We start from the raw sequence: 18,733 nt of genomic DNA, 5'->3' as shown, positions 1-18,733 counted from the left end.
ACTGTAGTCTGCCCATAGACATAGAGGCAAAATAAAGCCATAAAATGAGGAAAATGTGCTGGGCTACCAACTGTCTATCAACTGGCCAAATAGTTCTGTAAGCTTTACAGTTTCCTCTGTAGTATAAATGTAGGCAAGGAAGGAAGAAATGCAGTTTAAAGAAAGTCCCCGGGGAATGAGGGAAAGCTGCCTCCAATTTTGTCCTCTAGTGACATTTCTCAAAATTTTTAACAGATGTTCAGCTGCTGGGCAGTTGTGCCCTCACAATTCTCACCCTCCTTGTGGTGTCATCCTTAGAAAATGACACAATTGCCGCCCTTCCTGTGGAGCCCCTCCTTCACCTGCCAACTTCTGCTAAGTTTCCACCCTAATCATCTTTTTCTCACGCTTTGGGCTTTTCCCCTACCTCTTTCTTGGCCCTCTTGACCATTAACTAAGAAAATAAATTAAAAACTAACAAATAAAGCGGAATGGCAGGAAGGCAAAGGAAAGAAAGAAAAAGAAAACAGGGAGGCAAGAAGACAAAAAAAAAAAAGAAAAGAAAAGGAAGAGAAAATAGCAGCAAGGCAGAAAAAAGAGCAAAAGATACGAAGGAAGGAAGGAGGGAGGGAGGGGAGGGGGAGAGATGAAAGGTAGGAAGGTAGGTGGGAAGAAAGGGTGGGATGGGAGAGACAGATGAAAGGAAGGGAGGAAGGAAGAAAAGAAAAGAAAAAAGAAAAAGAAAAGAAAAAAGAAAAGAAAAGAAAAGAAAAGAAAAGAAAAGAAAAGAAAAGAAAAGAAAAGAAAAGAAAAGAAAAGAAAAGAAAAGAAAAGCTGGAAGGGAAGGCAGGAAAGAAAAAGAAAGATTTCCGATAAGGAGAAGCAGATACTCCTGGGCAACCACCCAACTCCTCCGTCTCCGCCTGGTGGGCGCCCAAGAGTTCCCTCGACCCCCGAGCGGGCAGTTCTGCGACCCGGGCACTCCAGGAAAACTCCCACCTGGCAGGCGTGAGTGACGCGCCCGCCCGCTGATTTCTTTGAAATGGGGGCAGTGGTAAGAAACCGCTGGGCATGCTTCCCCTCCCATTGGCCAGCCTACCTCCCGCTCTAGCTTGCCATTGGCTGAACGAGCTGTGTGGCCGACCTCCTCCGCTCGGACGGGGGTATAAAATGCTCCTCAAAGCGCGAGTTTCGGGCTAACTTTTGCGGGCGGTGCGCTTATCCCGGGAAAGCTTCTCACCTCGCTGCAGCCGGCGCAGTCCAGATGTGGAGCAGGTCAGCGGGAGGAGGGGGAGGCCGAGGACTTCCCTGGAAGAGGGTGGGCAGGTCTTGCCAGCCTGGTAGCTTGTGGGGTCTCCTGGAGGGACGGTGATGGGCTTCCAGATCCAGTGTTCTGAGCATCCAGAGGGAGGTCCCCTTTCTCCTGGGCTTCTGGACATTCAGGACCTTGGACATCTTCTCTGCCGGTTTTGGACCCGACTTTTTCTTTTGATCCCGCAGTTGCCGTCTTTGCTTGCTTTGGGTTGGTTTCTTGCAGCTTTGGGGCTCTGAAATTGGATGAGCTGTCATCCCTTGGCATGGCCAAGGTCTCCAGGGTAGCTTTCCCTCCTGAAGTGGAGGCTTCAGAAAGAGAAACGGAGGGAGAAGAAGGAGAAGGGAGGAGAGACGGAAGGGGAGGACACAGATGGCTTGACTTCTCACGGCAGGAGAGACCAAACGATGGTGCAATCAACATCTGTCTTGAACAAGGTTTCTCAACTCAACCACTTTCCGATGTGTGGATTTCAACTCCCAGAATTCCCCGGCTGGGGCATTCTGGGAGTTGAAGTCCACGCATCAGAAAGTGGTGGAGGTTGAGGAACACTGGCCTAGAAGCAGAGTTGGGACATTTCTGCTCTGGTCTCCTTCCTGGTCCTGAAGAACATAGAAGCTGCTGTTCTCTTAGATTTATGCATCCTGCACAGGGACCGACTTTGAATTAGCTTGCACGGAGAAGTCTTCCTGTAGAATTGTTCATTGGACTGTGGTGGCTGCTATTTTTTGACAGCCTTTAAAAGGAAATTGTGGCCAGGGTTTTAAAAGATGGCGCACTAGCTCGAGAAGCCCAAATTAGAAACCTTCCCCTAAAGCTGAAATTTAGAACGTTAAAATTCTAACCAAGAATTTGCAGTGAGATATTCTAGGTTGCTATTTAAACGTGATTTGTGTGACCCATCCCCACACTTTAATTCCAGTTCTCTAAGGCTCATGACATTCTAATTTAGACACACGTTTTACTTCTTGGATTGCAGTGTTTTCTTTAAAACAATGACATGAAAGGAATCTTTGAACCAGTCCTATGATTCTATGATTATTGAGATATTGCTCAGAAGCTGTTCTTCAGATCAGCTGAAGTTTCTTGAGAAATGTGCAACAAAGATGATTAGGGGGCTGGAGGCTAAAAGATACAAAGAATGGTTGCAAGAATTCGGTATGTCTAGTCTAGTGAAAAGAAGGACTAGGGGGGACATGATAGCAGTGTTCCAATATCTCAGGGGCTGCCACAAAGAAGAGGGAGTCAAGCTATTCTCCAAAGCACCAGAAGGCAGGACAAGAAACAACAGATGGAAACTAAGCAAGGAGAGAAGCAACCTAGAAGTAAGGAGAAATTTCCTAACAGTGAGGACAATTAAACAGTGGAACAGCTTGCCACCAGAAGTGATGGGTGCTCTGTCATTGGAGGTTTTTAAGAAGAGATTGGACAGTCGCTTATCTGAAATGGTGCAGAGTCTCTTCCTTTAACAGAGTGTTGGTCTAAAGGACCTCCAAGGTCCCTCCCAGCTCTGTTATTCTGTTAAAATCTCTCCATTACAAAGCATCTGCTTTAACTGTTAGATTTAACGGTGCTGTAGAGCATCAAGGGCAGTGATGGTTCTCCAACAATTGTGGTCCCGTCTTCTAGAATTACAGCTGTTGTTTCAGCAACGGCGAAACTGTTTGATGGGGTCCAGTTGCTACAGATGAGGCCCAGTCTTCCTCCTTTCTCATTGGGGTTTAGGACTAGCAATAACACAGGTGCGCTGAGGGCATTGACGTGTGAATAAATCTTGTTGGGCAGCTGACCTGTACTCACTAGGGATGGTTGCAATTTAGGAAATGGGTGCAGATGCCCCAGCTTTTCACCTCTTTTAACAAAGCAATAAGAATCACAACACATGCAGCTTTATTCCTTGTGTTCTAGGTTATCCACCATGGCTATCAGAATATTTCCATTTTTACAAAGAGAGAGAGAGAGAGAAAGAGAGAGAGAGAGAGAGAGGGAGGGAGAGAGAGAGAACCACAAAAAGAATCTGATTCTTACAATATTTTGAGGAAGCTCTTTTTCAGGGAAAATTGTTAATAGTTCTTGATTAAAGATAGTTTGGGCAGTTCTTTTCTCCCCCACAGTCAGCTGATACATTTTCTCACACAGTTTTACACTGAACATTTCGTTCATGAAGAGACTTCCGTAAAATGCAGTTGGAATCGCCTCCCTTGTGCAGTTTTGGGGGGTTCTATGTTTTTTCCCCTCAGTTGTGGGTGTATTTCTGTCTCTTGCCTTCAGTGAAACTCGTAGAGACCGCTTTTAAGAAAAATCATGGCGCTCGAAAAGGCTTAGATAGAGTTTTATGATCCTGTGTTGATCTTTCCTTAATATAGATATAAGCAATTTGAAAATTTTCACTCAAAGTTCCGCTAGGACACAAAAGCTTCCACATGTTATAAAAGATTGTTCATAATTTGGATCTCTTGTTGACCCTCAAGTCAAACTTGTCTCCTCATGTTCTCCTGGGTGTGTCCATTCCATATTTTTATTTGTCAGATGTGTTTGTTATCCATTTTGCTTCAAAGCAATAATGCAAAAATACAGAAATTGTTATTACTGGCATCAGGAACATTTTTTTCCCCTAGTCTTCAGCCCCAGAATCCAAGTTCTAACTATGATTGATTCTGCAGATCAGTTTCAGAATGAGCCAACACTGATTTATGTGTTGTTATCTAGCTAGTTTAGAATGTACCTCAACATCTGCTAATATACAAGATATTTGAGCTGAGATCATGACTTTTGGTGCAAGAACATTTCATAAGGACAGTCTATCTGCCCCAAGCACTCCATGGTTTACATTGTATTACAACCACCAGACCTTTTCATATTATTTCCTAGACCTTCTTTCTTGAGGTCCTCCCTGTTGACACCTGTCAGTTCAATTTCATAGAGGGTTAAAAATGGGGCACAGGATCAAAGCAGTGTTTCTCAACCTTGGGGACTCTAAGATGGGTGGACTTCAACTCCCAGAATTCCCCAGCCAGCCATGGATAAGAAACACCAGATCACAGATGGAAATTTTGACAATATTGGAGTTCCACAGCAAAAGGGCTCAAGTGTTGAAGAAAATCCTTCATGTTCTTGACATGTTCTCCTTACAGGGTGTGTGACCGAAACGGTGGAAGGCGGCTTAGACAATGGCTGATCGAACAAATTGACAGTGGACTGTATCCTGGTTTGATCTGGGAGAACGAGGAGAAAACCATGTTTCGTATCCCGTGGAAACATGCGGGAAAACAGGATTATAACCAAGAGGTGGATGCATCCATTTTCAAGGTATTAAAAACCATCTTTTGATGGAAACCATAGACATTCCTTGATCGAGTTGTTGGTAGTTTGGCTCAAGATCCAGAGAAGTCTCAAATATGAAGTTGTCTATCCCCCTTTTTGAGTGACTTTTGATAAACTCTAATACATAAATAGATGTGTATGCCAATCATCTTGCTATCCAAATCATAGTGTCCAACTTAGATTTTTTTTAGAAAAAAAAATCCTGTAAAAACTGGTTCCTACTTTGGAACAACTTTTGTTTAAGTGATTATCTAGAACTTGTTTTGAATTGCCCATGAAGTTGGATGATGGTTAAATAGATGAGATGCCAATTTCTCACCACCACCACCAAGCAGATATTTTCTTTTATTTAGTCACTAAGTATTGCCATGGTGCTGAATTGGAGAGCTGGATAATTTAGATTGTAGTACTTGCAGTAATCAGGAAAAAAGCAGCTGACCGCACCTAGGTTCTTGGTAGAAATTATATTTTAAAGGCGCTACCTGCATGCCTTTTTAAAACAGTGAACAAGATGTTTCAATGGGGCACGCGTGCTGGCATTAATGTTTATAAGATGTAGAAGAAACCAAAGAATAAGAATGAGAAATGATCTCCACAGGACCAATGTCCCATCAAGGCACTTGGATGGTGGAAATGGCCTTACTAACGGTCTTCCTTATTTTTATTTTATTTATTGATTTGTATCCCACTTTTATTAGTCTTCTTTATTTGCATCCTGCCTTTATTATTTCTACAAATAACTCAAGGCAGTGAACACATCTAAAACTTCTTCCTCTTCCTATTTTCCCCACACCCTAGCCCCGTGAAGTCTGAGAGAGAGTGGCTGGCCCAAAATTGCATGTACACTTGAGTGCTTTTGTACCACCAGAGAGATGTTCCTTGCATGTCTAATCACACTTGGCCAAATAAAGTATAATGTAAATTACCCAGCTGGTTTTCGTGGCTAAGATGGGACTTGAACTCGCAATCCTCTGCTTTCTAGCCTGATGCCTTAACTGCTAAACCAAGCTGACTCTCCTTTGTCCCTTTCTTGGGAGTCCCTTTCTCTCCTTGTGTCCCTGACTCTCCTTTGTCCCTTTCTTGGGAATCTTTGTCCCTTTCTTGGGAATCTTTGTCCCTTTCTTGGGAATCCCTTTCTCTCCTTGTGTCCCTGACTCTCCTTTATCCCTTTCTTGGGAATCTTTGTCCCTTTCTTGGGAATCTTTGTCCCTTTCTTGGGAATCCCTTTCTCTCCTTGTGTCCCTGACTCTCCTTTATCCCTTTCTTGGGAATCTTTGTCCCTTTCTTGGGAATCTTTGTCCCTTTCTTGGGAATCCCTTTCTCTCCTTGTGTCCCTGACTCTCCTTTGTCCCTTTCTTGGGAATCTTTGTCCCTTTCTTGGGAATCTTTGTCCCTTTCTTGGGAGTCCCTTTCTCTCCTTGTGTCCCTGACTCTCCTTTGTCCCTTTCTTGGGAATCTTTGTTCCTTTCTTAGAATCAGGATCTCAAGCAGTTGAGTCCTTCCTTGTGAGAACTCTTCCTCTCCTCCCCTGTAGGCCTGGGCGGTATTCAAAGGCAAGTACAAAGAAGGAGAGAAGGCAGAGCCGGCCACATGGAAAACCAGACTCCGTTGTGCCTTAAACAAAAGCCCTGACTTTGAAGAGGTGACGGAGAGGTCACAGCTGGACATTTCTGAGCCCTACAAGGTTTACCGCATTGTTCCAGAGGAAGAACAGAAATGTAAGTGGGGCCTGGCCGCACAACTTTGCATCTGCTCAGTGCAACTGTGCCTGGTTGCAGGTATTAGATGGTGGGCGTAGTTTTTATTGGCTTCTCTTCAAAACAAAACCTTTCCCAGGATAAGTTGCACATATTCTAAAAATCTCCAGAGCTGCTGAGGTTGAGAAATGATTCAAGTTGTTTCTCTCCAAATTATTGGAAGGAAGAGAATTAAACTCTTCCTTTGCTTATGAAGAGCTAAACACTGGTGCATTTAAAATAAATGGCTCTCTGAAAAAAAAAAGCGTGATTCACAGTGCTTTACAGCCCTCTCTAAGCGGTTGACAAAGTCAGCATCTTGCCCCCAATAATCTGAGCCCTCATTTTACCAACCTTTGGAAGGATGGAAGGCTGAGTCAACCTTGAGCTGGTCAGGATCGAACTCCTGGCATTGAGCAGAGTCAGCCTGCAATGCTGTATTCTAACTACCACACCGGTGCCAAACAGCAACCATTACAAACATTTGTTTAGCAACCATTTGAAGTTATGGTCGCACTGAAAAAGTACATGACTAGTTTTGAGGCTATCTCCAGGTCATGCTTAAGACACATATGGAAGTGGCATCAAGCAAATTCCTGCCCTTTCCAGCCAGATGTTAGGACTTCAACTCCCAGAATTCCCCAGCTGGAAAACAATGATATTAGCAAAACCATTTTAAGTTTTGATCTTGCATGTCTGGTGCATATTTTTGAGGAAGCATCTCAACCAGCTTGCTGTGCCCCAGCCGTCTCTACTATTCCGCCATGTCCTTTTCTTGACATCGGTGGGAGGCTTTGCTCCCCCTTTAATTGAGCCCCCCCCAAGACTCCATTTTCTGGGGTTGTGAGAGTGGGCAAAAATACAACTCTGGGTTGGCTCTTTTATCAGAGCTCAATGTTGTGGTTACAGAACACCATGTCCGACTTTACCGGAGCTGTACAGCCTGCATTATTTTTAGCTGTGGTTCTTCTGGTGTGGTGTCTTTTCAACCATGCAAAACTGAATTTCAAGAAATCTGTCTCTGCACCGGGCCTTTTGCTGTTGATTGCATGAACTCTCTTGTCTGTGACACAACCCAAAATGCTGTTTTCTCACTCCCTTGGTGCAATGTGTCGAAGGTGTCAAGGTGGGGGTCTCTGCAGCGAAACCCACAATGCTTGGCTCACTGTGATCAAAACACAACTTGTTTTCTCTTTGGTTTGCATTTAAAAATTAACAGGAAAGTTGTTACCCCCACCAAGTGTTTGTCTAAAGGCCACTATTTATTTAATGGTTTTAAAACATCTCCAAATTTTGCTCTGTTTTTCTTTTTGATTTAATGGGGGGGGAAATCCTTGTCAGGTCGGGAGTTCTGAATATTCTGCATTTCTCCCCCACCTCAAGTGCCAAATTAACAAATTTGGAATTGTCCCAAAGGTGCTTCTTCAAAAGACAGCTGGACTTTCTTTTTTCTTGAAGACGTTTCGCTTCTCATCCATGAAGCATCTTCATTCTGACTGAGTGTTGGGGATGAAGATGTTTTAACTGCTTAACTGAGGATGCTTCTTGGATCAGAAGCAAAATGCCTTCCAGAGAAAATAAAGTCCAGTTGCCTTTTGAAAAATTCTCTTTAGCTCTAGGTTGCTTCTCTCCTTGATTAGTTTCCATCCATTGCTTCTTGTCCTGCTTTCTGGTGCTTTGCAGAATAGGTTGATCCCCTCTTCTTTGTGGCAGCCCCTGAGATATCGGAACACTGCTATGCCACCCCTAGTCCTCCTTTTCACTAAACTAGGCATACAGGTTTTAGAATCATTTTTGTTCTTGCTTTTCTTTGCTTCTTCTGTTAACCTCCTTGTATAAAAACCCTCTGAATCTCTCACGCAATGACATCCTCGGCAGAGTGTGCAGTAGGACTCAAAGTCTATTTTCTTCCAGGCAAACTGGGGATGGCGACCAAATGTACCTTGAATGAGATCACAGATATGGACTGCAATCCTTCCTCCATAGAAGAGTTAATGAAAGAGGTAACTAACTTTGTTTCATGCCGGGCTAAAGTTTTAATTCCCCCCCCTCTCTTTGGAATTGTCTTTTCTGGCCAGAATTTCTCCATACAGTAGAACAGTAGGTTCTCAACTTGTAGTTTGCAGACCCCGGTGGGGTCGTCACAGGGGGTCCGTGAATGCTTGAAAAAACATTATGACTTAAAATCTTGAGTTAAGTCTTGGCGGTCCATGGCCACAAAAGATATTTAAAGGAGGTCGGTGGTGAGAAAACGTTTGACAACCATTGTAGTAGAGTAAATAAACCCTGGTCCAATAAAATGGGTGTAGGATGGAAGAAATTGGTAAAACCCTTTCCTAGGACTTGGCCCTTCCACCAATGATGGGTGCTATTAATCCATTAGGGTGCAATCATTCTTCTCTAGGTGAGTGGATTCAGTGGCGTCTGGAGGGCGTGGATAAAAAAGTCAACCTGAATCTTTTCGTATACATTAAACACACAACTTGTATGCAAAAGTGCAAGCTGTGATTGCACTGCTGTGGCCACCATTTGGGCTTTTCTAATCCCATCCAATGGACAAATCCTGAGTGCTAATTGCTGTGTACACTGGAGGAAATAGAATCTGTTGTGGGAAAGGTACCTCCAGACTTCTTTTCAGCTCCTTCCAGAATAAATACAACTCCGGAAGACAAGTATCTGTGTCAATATGGAAGAAAGTTCATAGACGAAAAAAATAATAATGGGCCACTATATATGGCATTCAGAGATGGCCAATCTCAGAATGGTTTATGGCAAGTTAAACTGCTTTCGGGTGGCAGTTCTGTCTGCTTGGTCATCTCAAGGTTCCCTGTCTTCTTCTCCATAAACTCCCCAGACTCCTTCAGCTGTAGAGGAATACCTTGGCACAATCAAAAGGAGTCCTTCACCACCACAGGAGAGCAGCAGAAACCCTCCCATCCCAGACTGGTGGATCCATCAGTCAAATCCTGGTAAGCCACCCTTTCCAATAGGAGACAATATTTGTAGCTCAGGGTTGAATTGTGGGGTTCTTGGTCCTCTCTGAGCCTGGTTGGTTGTTTGCTCGCAGATGTTTCATTACTCATCTAGGTAACTTTGTCAATGAGCATCATGATAATACTGATGATGTTATCTACTTGGGTAATGAAATGTCTGCAAGCAAACAACCAAGCCCAGGCAGAACTCATCCTTTATCATAGTCATCCATTGATTGGGGGAAGGAAAGAGAGAGCAGGTAATGTCACTCTTGTCATAAGATGGTTGGGAGAAGGACTTGTGTCTATTCCATCAAGGTTATATTGTCCATGGCTGCCTTAATTCATCAGCCACAAGCCTTTGGAAGTCTCTGAAAGACTACAGAAAGTATATAAACTGGACTTTGATTTGACAAATTATCCAGACGTATTCATATTATACCAAACATGATGTAGAAAGATGAATGATGGGCAGAAATGCTTTATTGTGAGGCTGGTAAAATACTTGTCAAACTTCTGACAGCCAACTGCACCCCAACAAGATTCTCACAGAGGCTTCTTTAATCTCTTTGTTGAAAGAGAACAACTACCACAATGTTACATACATCTCGATGAGTAAATAACTTTTAAGACCTTACTTATGTCTGAATTTGCTAGGGAAGAGCTATTTTCATCCTCAGGATAAGCATCCTCTGTTGAACAGGAGATATAGTGAGTGGTTTGCTGGATACAAAAGGAAATCTCCAGGTGTTTTGGACCTCCCGTGTTTTCCAAACTCCTTCCTTTCTCCTAGGAACAGAGAAAGCAATTATGTTAGTACTTATTTTTGAAATAAATAAACGAGGCCATTGCGTTTGCAGTATAAACTGGCCGGGTCATTGCGTTAATTCAATAGTGATGTGCGAGGACAACCTGTCCTTGTAGGTGAACTTGGTGGTTGCCCATGGAACCAAGTGAATTAGGATGCCAAATTTCAAGAAGGGCAAGAAAACCCAATTAAATCAGTTCCTTGACTTACATCCAGGGTGGCAGCTGCTGGTCTTGACTTCTGGCTGAAGGCACAAAGTTCAGTGCCCAACATTGAGACATCTCAATCTCAGATGGTAGAAAGTGGTGGAGACCTTCAAGAGTTACTTCCAATGAGTCAACAGCACTCATCCTAGATGAAGTGGTTCAGCTGAACTTAATTTAGCACAGAGAAGGGAAACCTTAATTTGGAGATTTCACATGTATATTCTGCTTAGAAGAAAAAATAATAATAATTTCTTTTTTTTTCTCCATAGCTTTATCCCTGATGACTGGCTTTGCTACATATGAGCCGCTTCTAGGTATGTTCTTTCAATCAGTAACTGGTGTGATTAGCTTAGATTTAGACTTAGAATAACTTTATTGTCACTTTGGCAGACATTAAAATGAAATTTCATTGTGTACAACGAAATGTGATGTGTCTCCGCTTCCTTTTCAATTAGCTTCGGGTTTTTTTTTCATGTCAAAGAGCATAAGCTCTTTGGGGAGAGGGGAGTCTCCAGAATGGATATTGGAACTAAGAATACCAATATTAATACCAATAATACTGTGGAATCAAATACAAGACCCCAATATCAGTAATCAATTTATGTTTGAGGGCAGAACTTTGATATATTGAATCGAATCAGAATAGACCTGGAAGGGACCTTGGAGGTCTTCTAGTCCAGCCCCCTGCTCAAGCTGGAGACCCTATACTATTTCAGACAAGTGGCTGTCCAGCCTCTTCTTAAAAACGTCCAATGATGGAGCACCTACAACTTCTGGAGGCAAGCTGTTCCATTGGTTAATTGTCCTCACTGTTAAGAAGTTTCTCCTTAATTCCAGGTTGCTTCTCTCCTTGATTAGTTGTTTCTTGTATGGCCTTCTGGTGCTTTGGAAATTGAATTGATCCCCTCCTCTTTGTGGCAGCCCCTCAAATACTGGAACACTGCTATCATGTCCCCCTTAGTCCTTCTTTTCTCTAGGTCATCGATACCCAGTTTCTGCAATAGGATGACACTCACTCACTCACCACTCATGTAGTTTGGTGGAGCCAACGTATTTAGTGTTGTCTTCTCCTTGACTTGCATCCTGGAATCCTTCCTTCTTCCACATCATTGTCCCGTTTTTGAGTTGACCACATGGGTCCACCTCTTGCAGTCACCCAAACAGACTACCTGCAGGCTCACCTGATGATTTCTACCTTGTGTGACTTTGTAGCCTACTCCCAACTGGTGATCAACTTCTACTATGGAGGGAAGCTGGTGGGGAGCACCACCACCTCTCGCCCAGAAGGCTGCCGGATCTCCCTGGGAGAGGTGCCCTATTGTCTGGACAGCCTGGAACAGGTGCAGTTCCCATCTGCAGAGCTAATACCCAACGAGCGCCAGAGGCAGATTACCAGAAAGCTCTTTGGGCACCTGGAACGGGGTGTCCTTCTGCACTGCAACAAACAAGGCATCTTCATCAAGCGGCTGAGCCAAGGAAGGGTCTTCTGGAGTGGGAACACCATAGCCTGCAAGGAGAAACCCAACAAACTGGACCGAGATGAGGTGGTCAAAATCTTTGACACCAACTTCTTCCTCAGAGGTCAGTGAGAACTCTTTTGTGTTTCTGTGCTGCTGAGCCTAGGGAGACCAATCACCTAGGACAGGGGTCTCCAACCTTGGCAATTTTAAGCCTGGAGGACTTCAACTCCAAGAATTCTCTCAAAGTTTGGCTTAAAGTTGCCAAGGTTGGAGACCACTGACCTATGAGCCACAGTGACACAGTGGTTAGAGTGCAGTACTGCAGGCTACTTCTGCTGACTGCCAGCTGCCTGCAATTTGGCAGTTCAAATCTCACCAGGCTCAAGGTTGACTCAGCCTTCCCTCCTTCCAAGGTGGATAAAATGAGGACCCAGATTGTTGGGGGCAATAGGCTGACTCTGTAAACTGCTTAGAGAGGGCTGTAAAGCACTGTGAAGCGGTATATCAGTCTAAGTGCTGTTGCTATTGCTATTCCTGGTTTCAGTGAGTTCAAGTTTGGGGTATTTTTTTTTTTGTCCCCTTCTAGAGCTCCATCAGTATTATAACAATCAAGGACGCTTTCCAAACAGCAAAGTGATTCTGTGTTTTGGAGAAGAATTTCCAGATGCTGTCCCCTTACGTTGCAAGCTGATCCTGGTGGAGGTGAGCAGGACAATCGGTCAGGAATCGGTCAATTGTAGAACCAGCTCTGACTTGTGTTCCCTGGTCAAATTTCAGAACATCCTAAGGTTAATTGCAGAGCTGGTCCTTCTTGTTTGTGTTAGATTCACTTCCTCCAAGTCTTAATGCCCAAGAGAGGGATCTGCTGGAGATGTACTCTTTGGCTAAGGATTCATGATGCGCTCAACCGTATTCTCTTAAACAAGCCACAGTTTGATGGGGGCATGCACAGGCGGAGAGTAATGCATAGCTTTTCTGATCACAAGGGCTATGTTCATGTTTGAACGAAACCAGAGAAACCGCACAAGAGCTCAACACAATGTCTGAACCAGATAAGTCCCTTCTTGCTGGAGCAGCTCAGCCCCTGCCTGTTGTCGCTGAGCTGAGTAGAGCAGAGGAAGCGACAGGCGTCATGGCTGATGCCTGCAGAGCTCTTGGGCTTAGCTAACAGGTGACCCGTAGCCTCGACTCTCCTGTGCTGTGCAGAGACCAGAAAGCTGTAAATCAGGAAATCCTCCTTTACCCTCAGGCTCAAGAACCAAGAGCAGCAAGTGAAGTTACTCAATAATCATTTTCTTTATTCTTCTTCACCTATAGACAGAACCTTGCCAGGCTCATAACAGAACAACAGTTGGAAGGGACCTTGGAGGTCATCTAGTTCAACCCCCTGCCCAAGCAGGAAACCCTATACCAGTGATGGCTAACCTTTTTGCCATCACATGCCAGGAAGGGGGGGTGGGGGAGGTTCGCATGCGTGTGTGCCCACATCCATAATTCTATGTGCCCCACCCTGTGCATGCGACCCCTGGCACATTATGGTCCAGTAGGCCTGTTTTTCTTTCTCAGCTGGCTCCAGATCCTCTCTATGCATCTGGGGAGGGCAAAAACAGCCTTCCCCACCCTCTCGGAGGTCCTCTGGAGGCCTGAAAGGCCCGTTTTCCACATTTCAGTTAGACAGGAAGTGATTTTTTTGCTGTCCCCAGTCTCCAGAGTCTCCTAGAGAGGCTGAAAGCTGAGCCGGTGTGCCAGGCGACATGGTCCGCATGCCACCATTTCAGACTAACAGATGTCCAATTTCTTGTTAAAAGCCTCCAGTGATGGTGGAGCACCCACAACTTCTGGAGACAAGCCATTCCACTGGTTAATTGTTCTCACTGTCAGGAAATTTCTCCTTAGTTCTAGGTTGGATCTCTCTTTTATTCATTTCCATCCATTGCTTGTTGTCTTGCCTTCTGGTGCTTTGGAGAATAGCTTGACTCCCTCTTCTTTGTGGCAGCCCCTCAAGGAACACAAGCAAAACTACCCTGTTTCCCCAAAAATAAGACATCCCCTGATAATAAGCCCAATAAGAGCCGAGGTGGTGCAGTGGTTAGAGCGCAGTACTGCAGCTACTTCAGCTGACTGCTAGTTCAGCAGATCAACGGATCAAATCTCACCAGCTCAAGGTTGACTCAGCCTTCCATCCTTCCGAGGTGGGTAAAATGAGGACCCAGATTGTTGGGGGCAATATGCTATTTAGTATACTGTCTTTGGTGTAAGCTGCCCAGAGTCCTCAGAGAGTGGGCGGCATAGAAATACAATCAATCAATCAATCAATCAATCAATCAATCAATCAATCAATCGGGCTTTTGAGCACATGCGTTAAAATAAGCCTCCCTCTGGAAATAAGCCCTCCCCGAAAATATTTAAATGCAGAGCTGGAAATCAAGTAAGATGACACCCCAAAATAATAAGACCTCCCCAAAAATAAGGCCAAGCACTTTTTGGGGGGGGGGGGTTTCAAAAAAATATAAGACAGGGTCTTATTTTCGGGGAAACACGGTATTACTATAGATATACTCTGGGAAACGCTAGGGAGGAATTATCTAACCCTTTTCAAGTTCCGCTACCTGTTTGCCCTTTGGAAAGCAGCTTTCTGCTTTCTCACTGACCTTAGAGATATATTGGATATTGCACAGGGTATATGAAGCACTTTGGAACAGCAAGCAGACCCAGCTGCTCTTTTGATACTTGAGCCTTGCATTTGCAACGTCTTCTTTACCGTTGCATTTACAATCTCTCTCCTGCACAGTGGGGTCTTCCTACGAAGCCGATGACCCAACCCAAGGTTTCTCCTTGTCTTCTCAATGCAGATCGAGCAGCTGAGCATCCGGCAACTGGTGGAGGAAGCCCGGAAGAATGAAACCAGCGCTGTGGGCCACCCAGTCGGAGAGGAGGTGCATTATGATCAAATGTACAGGAACTTCCAGGATTCTTGTGGACCTCACCAAAGGCCCATTTTCAGAGAAAACCAGCAAATTACCGTTTGAGACTCTGGAGCAGACTAGCTTATAAAATTTTCAGGCTTTTTTTTTTTTTTTACTCTTCTTCCTATCCCCTCCATCTTACGGCTTAGATCTTCCCCAACTTCAGTTGAATTTTTTTTTTAAAAAAAAGGTTTTGTATGTAAATATATAAAGGGTTTAAATAATTCAATTCAGTCTTTATTGCGCTCACAGACCAGCATATAAAAAATTAAACATTAAAATAAAGCAGAACAGAACAGAACAAGGCACAGTAACGTGTTACAATTGATGGTGAAATTGTCAATGGTTGACCAAAGTTTGCCTAATTTTGCAGACTCCTCCTCCTCCCCTCCTCCTTTCTGCAAACCCTACTCAGTTCTAACACTGGTGATGTTCCCTAGTTGGGTCATGAAACATCTGCAAGAAAACCACCAAGTTCAGGGAGCGTCAAGGACCCCACTGTCGGGGTTCCAAGGAACACCCCCAACGAAATAAAGCTCTGAGGCCTGAGGTTCCTCAAAGTTCCAATTTACTAGAGATGTCATGTTGGCACATCTTGGAAAACCCGAATCTGAAAGTTTCCAGGTTTCCCCCACCCAGCTAAGAGTTCACAGCCCTGCCCCACACCCACAAGTTCATCACATTGTCCAATCAACTCTTCACACTCCACTGGATACAATCTTCAGGCAGTCTCCATCAGACACAGACAAAAGTCCTTGAATATGGAATGTTGTTATGACTAACTTTCTACCGCTCCAACAACAACCCCCCTCCCAACTTCCCCAACTAAAATATGTGGCAGTTAAGAAGCCAAAAAAGAAAATTGTCTTCCAAAACTGACACCCACAATCCTCTTCCTCCGTTTTCCCTTCTCCTCTCCATAAATCTTAATCCCTTCAAGCACTGATGATGTTCCCTAGTTGGGTCATGAAATATCTGCAAGAAAACAATGAAGTTCAGAGAGCACCAAGAATCACCTTCTCTTCTTCTTCCTCCACCTCCTCCTCTTCCCCCTCCCCCCCACAAACCCCCTTTCTAGCACTGTCTGCTATTTTCTGGCAACATCTACAAGAAAACCACTAAGCTCAAGAGAGTCCCAAGGACGCCATAGTCCAACCCTGAGATGCAAACATTCTCTTCTATTGATATTGGCTTTCCTTGGGGCACAGGGTTGACTTTTTTTTTTTTAATTTGATTTATATGCCGCCCTTCTCCGGAGACTCAGGGCGGCTTAGAATGTGTTAAGCAATAGCCTTCAAACTTTTGTATATTTATACAAAGTCAGCTTATTGCCTCCACAAACTGGGCCCTCAATTTACCTACCTTAGAAAGGATGGAAGGCTGAGTCAACCTTGAGCCTGGGGAGACTCGAACTTGCAGTAATTGCAGGCAGCTGAATGTTAATAACAGGCTATTAGTCTGCTGCGCCACCAGGCTCTTAAATAACTTAAATCCCTTACGACAGCAGAGGAATCTCTCAAAACACACGCTAGATCAATACCCCTCAAGATTTACATACATGGGGTGATCATCCATGCAGATCTAGCCTGCTCATGATTATGAAGCGCTGGAACTACCTGGAACCCCGATTCCATCAAAGTTTTAAAAAGGGCATGAAGTTCATTTGCTAAAGTGAAATAAGGAGCCTTGGTAGTACAGGGGTTTAAGGCACCCTGTTATTAAGCTGGTTATTAAGACCAGCTGCCTGCAATTACTGCAGGGTTCGAATCTCGCCAAGGCTCAAGGTTGACTCAGCCTTCCATCCTTTCTAAGGTAGGTGAAATGAGGACCCAGTTGTGGGGGCAATAAGCTGACTTTGTATAAATATACAAAAGGATGAAGGCTATTGCTGAGCACATTGTAAGCCGCCCTGAGTCTTCGGAGAAGGGCGGCATATAAATCAAATTAAAAAAAAAAAAAAGGATGCTTTCTCTTCACTCCTGGGTTCTTGTCCTGGGCCTCTGTGGTGCTCCAGTACAGGTAGTCCTCGATTTACGAACACAATTGAGCCCAAACTTTCTGTTGCTAAGCAAGGCAATTGTTAAAGTGATTTCCCCCCATTTTATGACCTTTCTTGCCACCGTTGTTAAGTGAAATCACTGCAGCTGTTAAGTGAGTAACACGGTTGTTAAGTGAATCCGGCCTCCCCATTGACTTTGCTTGTCAGAAGGTCGCAAAAGAGGCTGACTAGAGCACTGCCACCATCATAAATATGAGTCGGTCGCCAAGCGGCTGAATTTTGATCCCGCGACCACGGGGATGCGGGGACCGTTGTAAGAGTGAAAAATGGGCACAAGTCGCTTTCTCCAGCACTGACATAACTTCGAACGGTTGCTAAATGAACTGTTGTAAGACAAGGACTACCTGTATGGCCCTCAGTTCATCACGGAAAGCAGCAGCAATTGCAAACATGTGCTTGTAAGCATGACAACGTGCCTCTGAGCATCGCAGGGCAATTAGGCTGATTGCAACAACCCTCCAAGTATTTATTTTGACCGCTTGTTTAAAACGTTTTGCGATTGTTTTACCAACGTGGGCCTTCAGATAAATAGCAGCTTTCTGCCTTCTGATGGGGAAAAAATACACCTAGCCTTACCTTAAAGCCTTCAGGAGGGCCTCCCACCACCCTGTCTATGAGATTCTCCATCCTCCAGGTCATGGTTGTCCCAAAGGTGCTTTTTCAGGAGGCAACTGGACTTTCTGGTATCTCTTTGAAGAAGTTTCCTTTCTCATCCAAGAAGCTTCTTCAGCTCTGACTGGATGGTGGGGAAGGGAAGGATTTATATTCCTTGCAGACAGCTGGTCATTTACATTCTTTTAGAGGGTCGTTGAAGGACTTGGAGGTTTATCTGTTTCCTCAGGGTCACCCAGTGGTGCTCCTGGTTCCCGTAGTCTGCATTTTTTCCCCCTCTGGAAATCCGTTCCTACTCCCACACCATTCCAAAGTGTCCATCCCAAATTATATAGCTAAAAGTCTGTAGAGATTCTCCGTCCTCCAGGTCATGGTTGTCCCAAAGGTGCTTTTTCAAGAGGCAATTGGACTGTCTGGTTTCTCTTTGAAGAAGTTTCCTTTCTCATCCAAGTTCTTTGAAGACGTTTCAGCTGGAGCTGAAGAAGCTTCTCGGAAGAGAAGCAAAACGTCCTCAAAGAAAAACCAGAAAGTCCAGTTGCCTCTTGGAAAAGCACCTTTGGCCGCCCCTATCATCCTGTCTGCTGGAGGTTGAAATCCAGGGGTGAAATCCAGCAGGTTCTGACAGGTTCTGGAGAACCGGTAGCGGAAATTTTGTTTGAAATGGTATAGGGTCTCCTGCTTGGGCAGGGGGTTGGACTAAATGACCTCCAAGGTCCCTTCTAACTCTGTTTAAATCTGTTTAATATTTAATTTTAATCCGTTGAAGGGTTCCCAGGGTGTGAGCAGCGGGCTGCATCTGCTTCCTCCGGCCCTCTTGAACCTAGCTTTCTCAGAAGTGTGAAAAAGTAACAGTCACCCTGCTTATTTTACTTATTTTTTCTTCCCTCCCTTTCCTTTCTTCCGCTTGCAAACGCCGAGGTTTGTGATTGCTCAATCTGCAAAATTCAGTCCGTTTCCCAAAAAGAGCCCTTGGGTTTTTCTTCCTGTCTTGGGGCTGTTGAAATCCAGGACAATCTATCCAGCATCGCTTTTGGGGAAATCTTCCTTTCTTTATCCTGGCCAGAAGCACTGACAGATTCAAATGAAACAGGTAAAATTAGATTTTAAAAGATGTAGCACGTGGTAAAAAGCACAGATAGTTCCCGACTTAAAAGAGTTTGTTTAGTGACAGTTTGAAGTTACAATGGCCCTGAAAAAAGGGACTTATGGCCCTTTTTCACAGTTATGACCTTTGTGGTATTGCCACGATCACATGAAGAAAATTCAGATGTTTGCCAGCTGATTCATACTTATGACCGT

General features: G+C 44.4%; 1 protein-coding gene across 1 annotated transcript; it reads left to right on the top strand.

Moving 5' to 3' along the window:
* Positions 1-1,243: 1,243 nt before the first annotated feature.
* IRF8 (interferon regulatory factor 8) lies at positions 1,244-14,913 on the top strand. The gene is made up of 9 exons (XM_070952976.1): positions 1,244-1,254; positions 4,426-4,600; positions 6,150-6,333; positions 8,266-8,354; positions 9,206-9,320; positions 10,607-10,651; positions 11,550-11,918; positions 12,384-12,499; positions 14,650-14,913. Exons 1-9 carry the CDS (start codon positions 1,244-1,246, stop codon positions 14,824-14,826), a joined length of 1,281 nt encoding a protein of 426 aa, XP_070809077.1. The 3' UTR covers positions 14,827-14,913.
* The last annotated feature ends 3,820 nt before the right edge of the window (positions 14,914-18,733 follow it).

This window comes from Pituophis catenifer, unplaced genomic scaffold (assembly GCF_029215685.1).
Source record: "Pituophis catenifer annectens isolate HBS135680 unplaced genomic scaffold, rPitCat1.0.hap2 SCAF_13, whole genome shotgun sequence".
Lineage (NCBI taxonomy): Eukaryota > Metazoa > Chordata > Lepidosauria > Squamata > Colubridae > Pituophis > Pituophis catenifer.
Note: the sequence above shows the minus strand (reverse complement) of the source record. Positions and strands in the feature narration are given on the sequence as shown.

Bases quoted from the DNA above. Each gene is read 5' to 3' on its own strand.
- IRF8 (XM_070952976.1), top strand. The intron at 8,355-9,205 runs GTAACTAACTTT...TAAACTCCCCAG, and splicing joins TAGAAGAGTTAATGAAAGAG to ACTCCTTCAGCTGTAGAGGA. The intron at 9,321-10,606 runs GTAAGCCACCCT...TTTTCTCCATAG, and splicing joins GATCCATCAGTCAAATCCTG to CTTTATCCCTGATGACTGGC.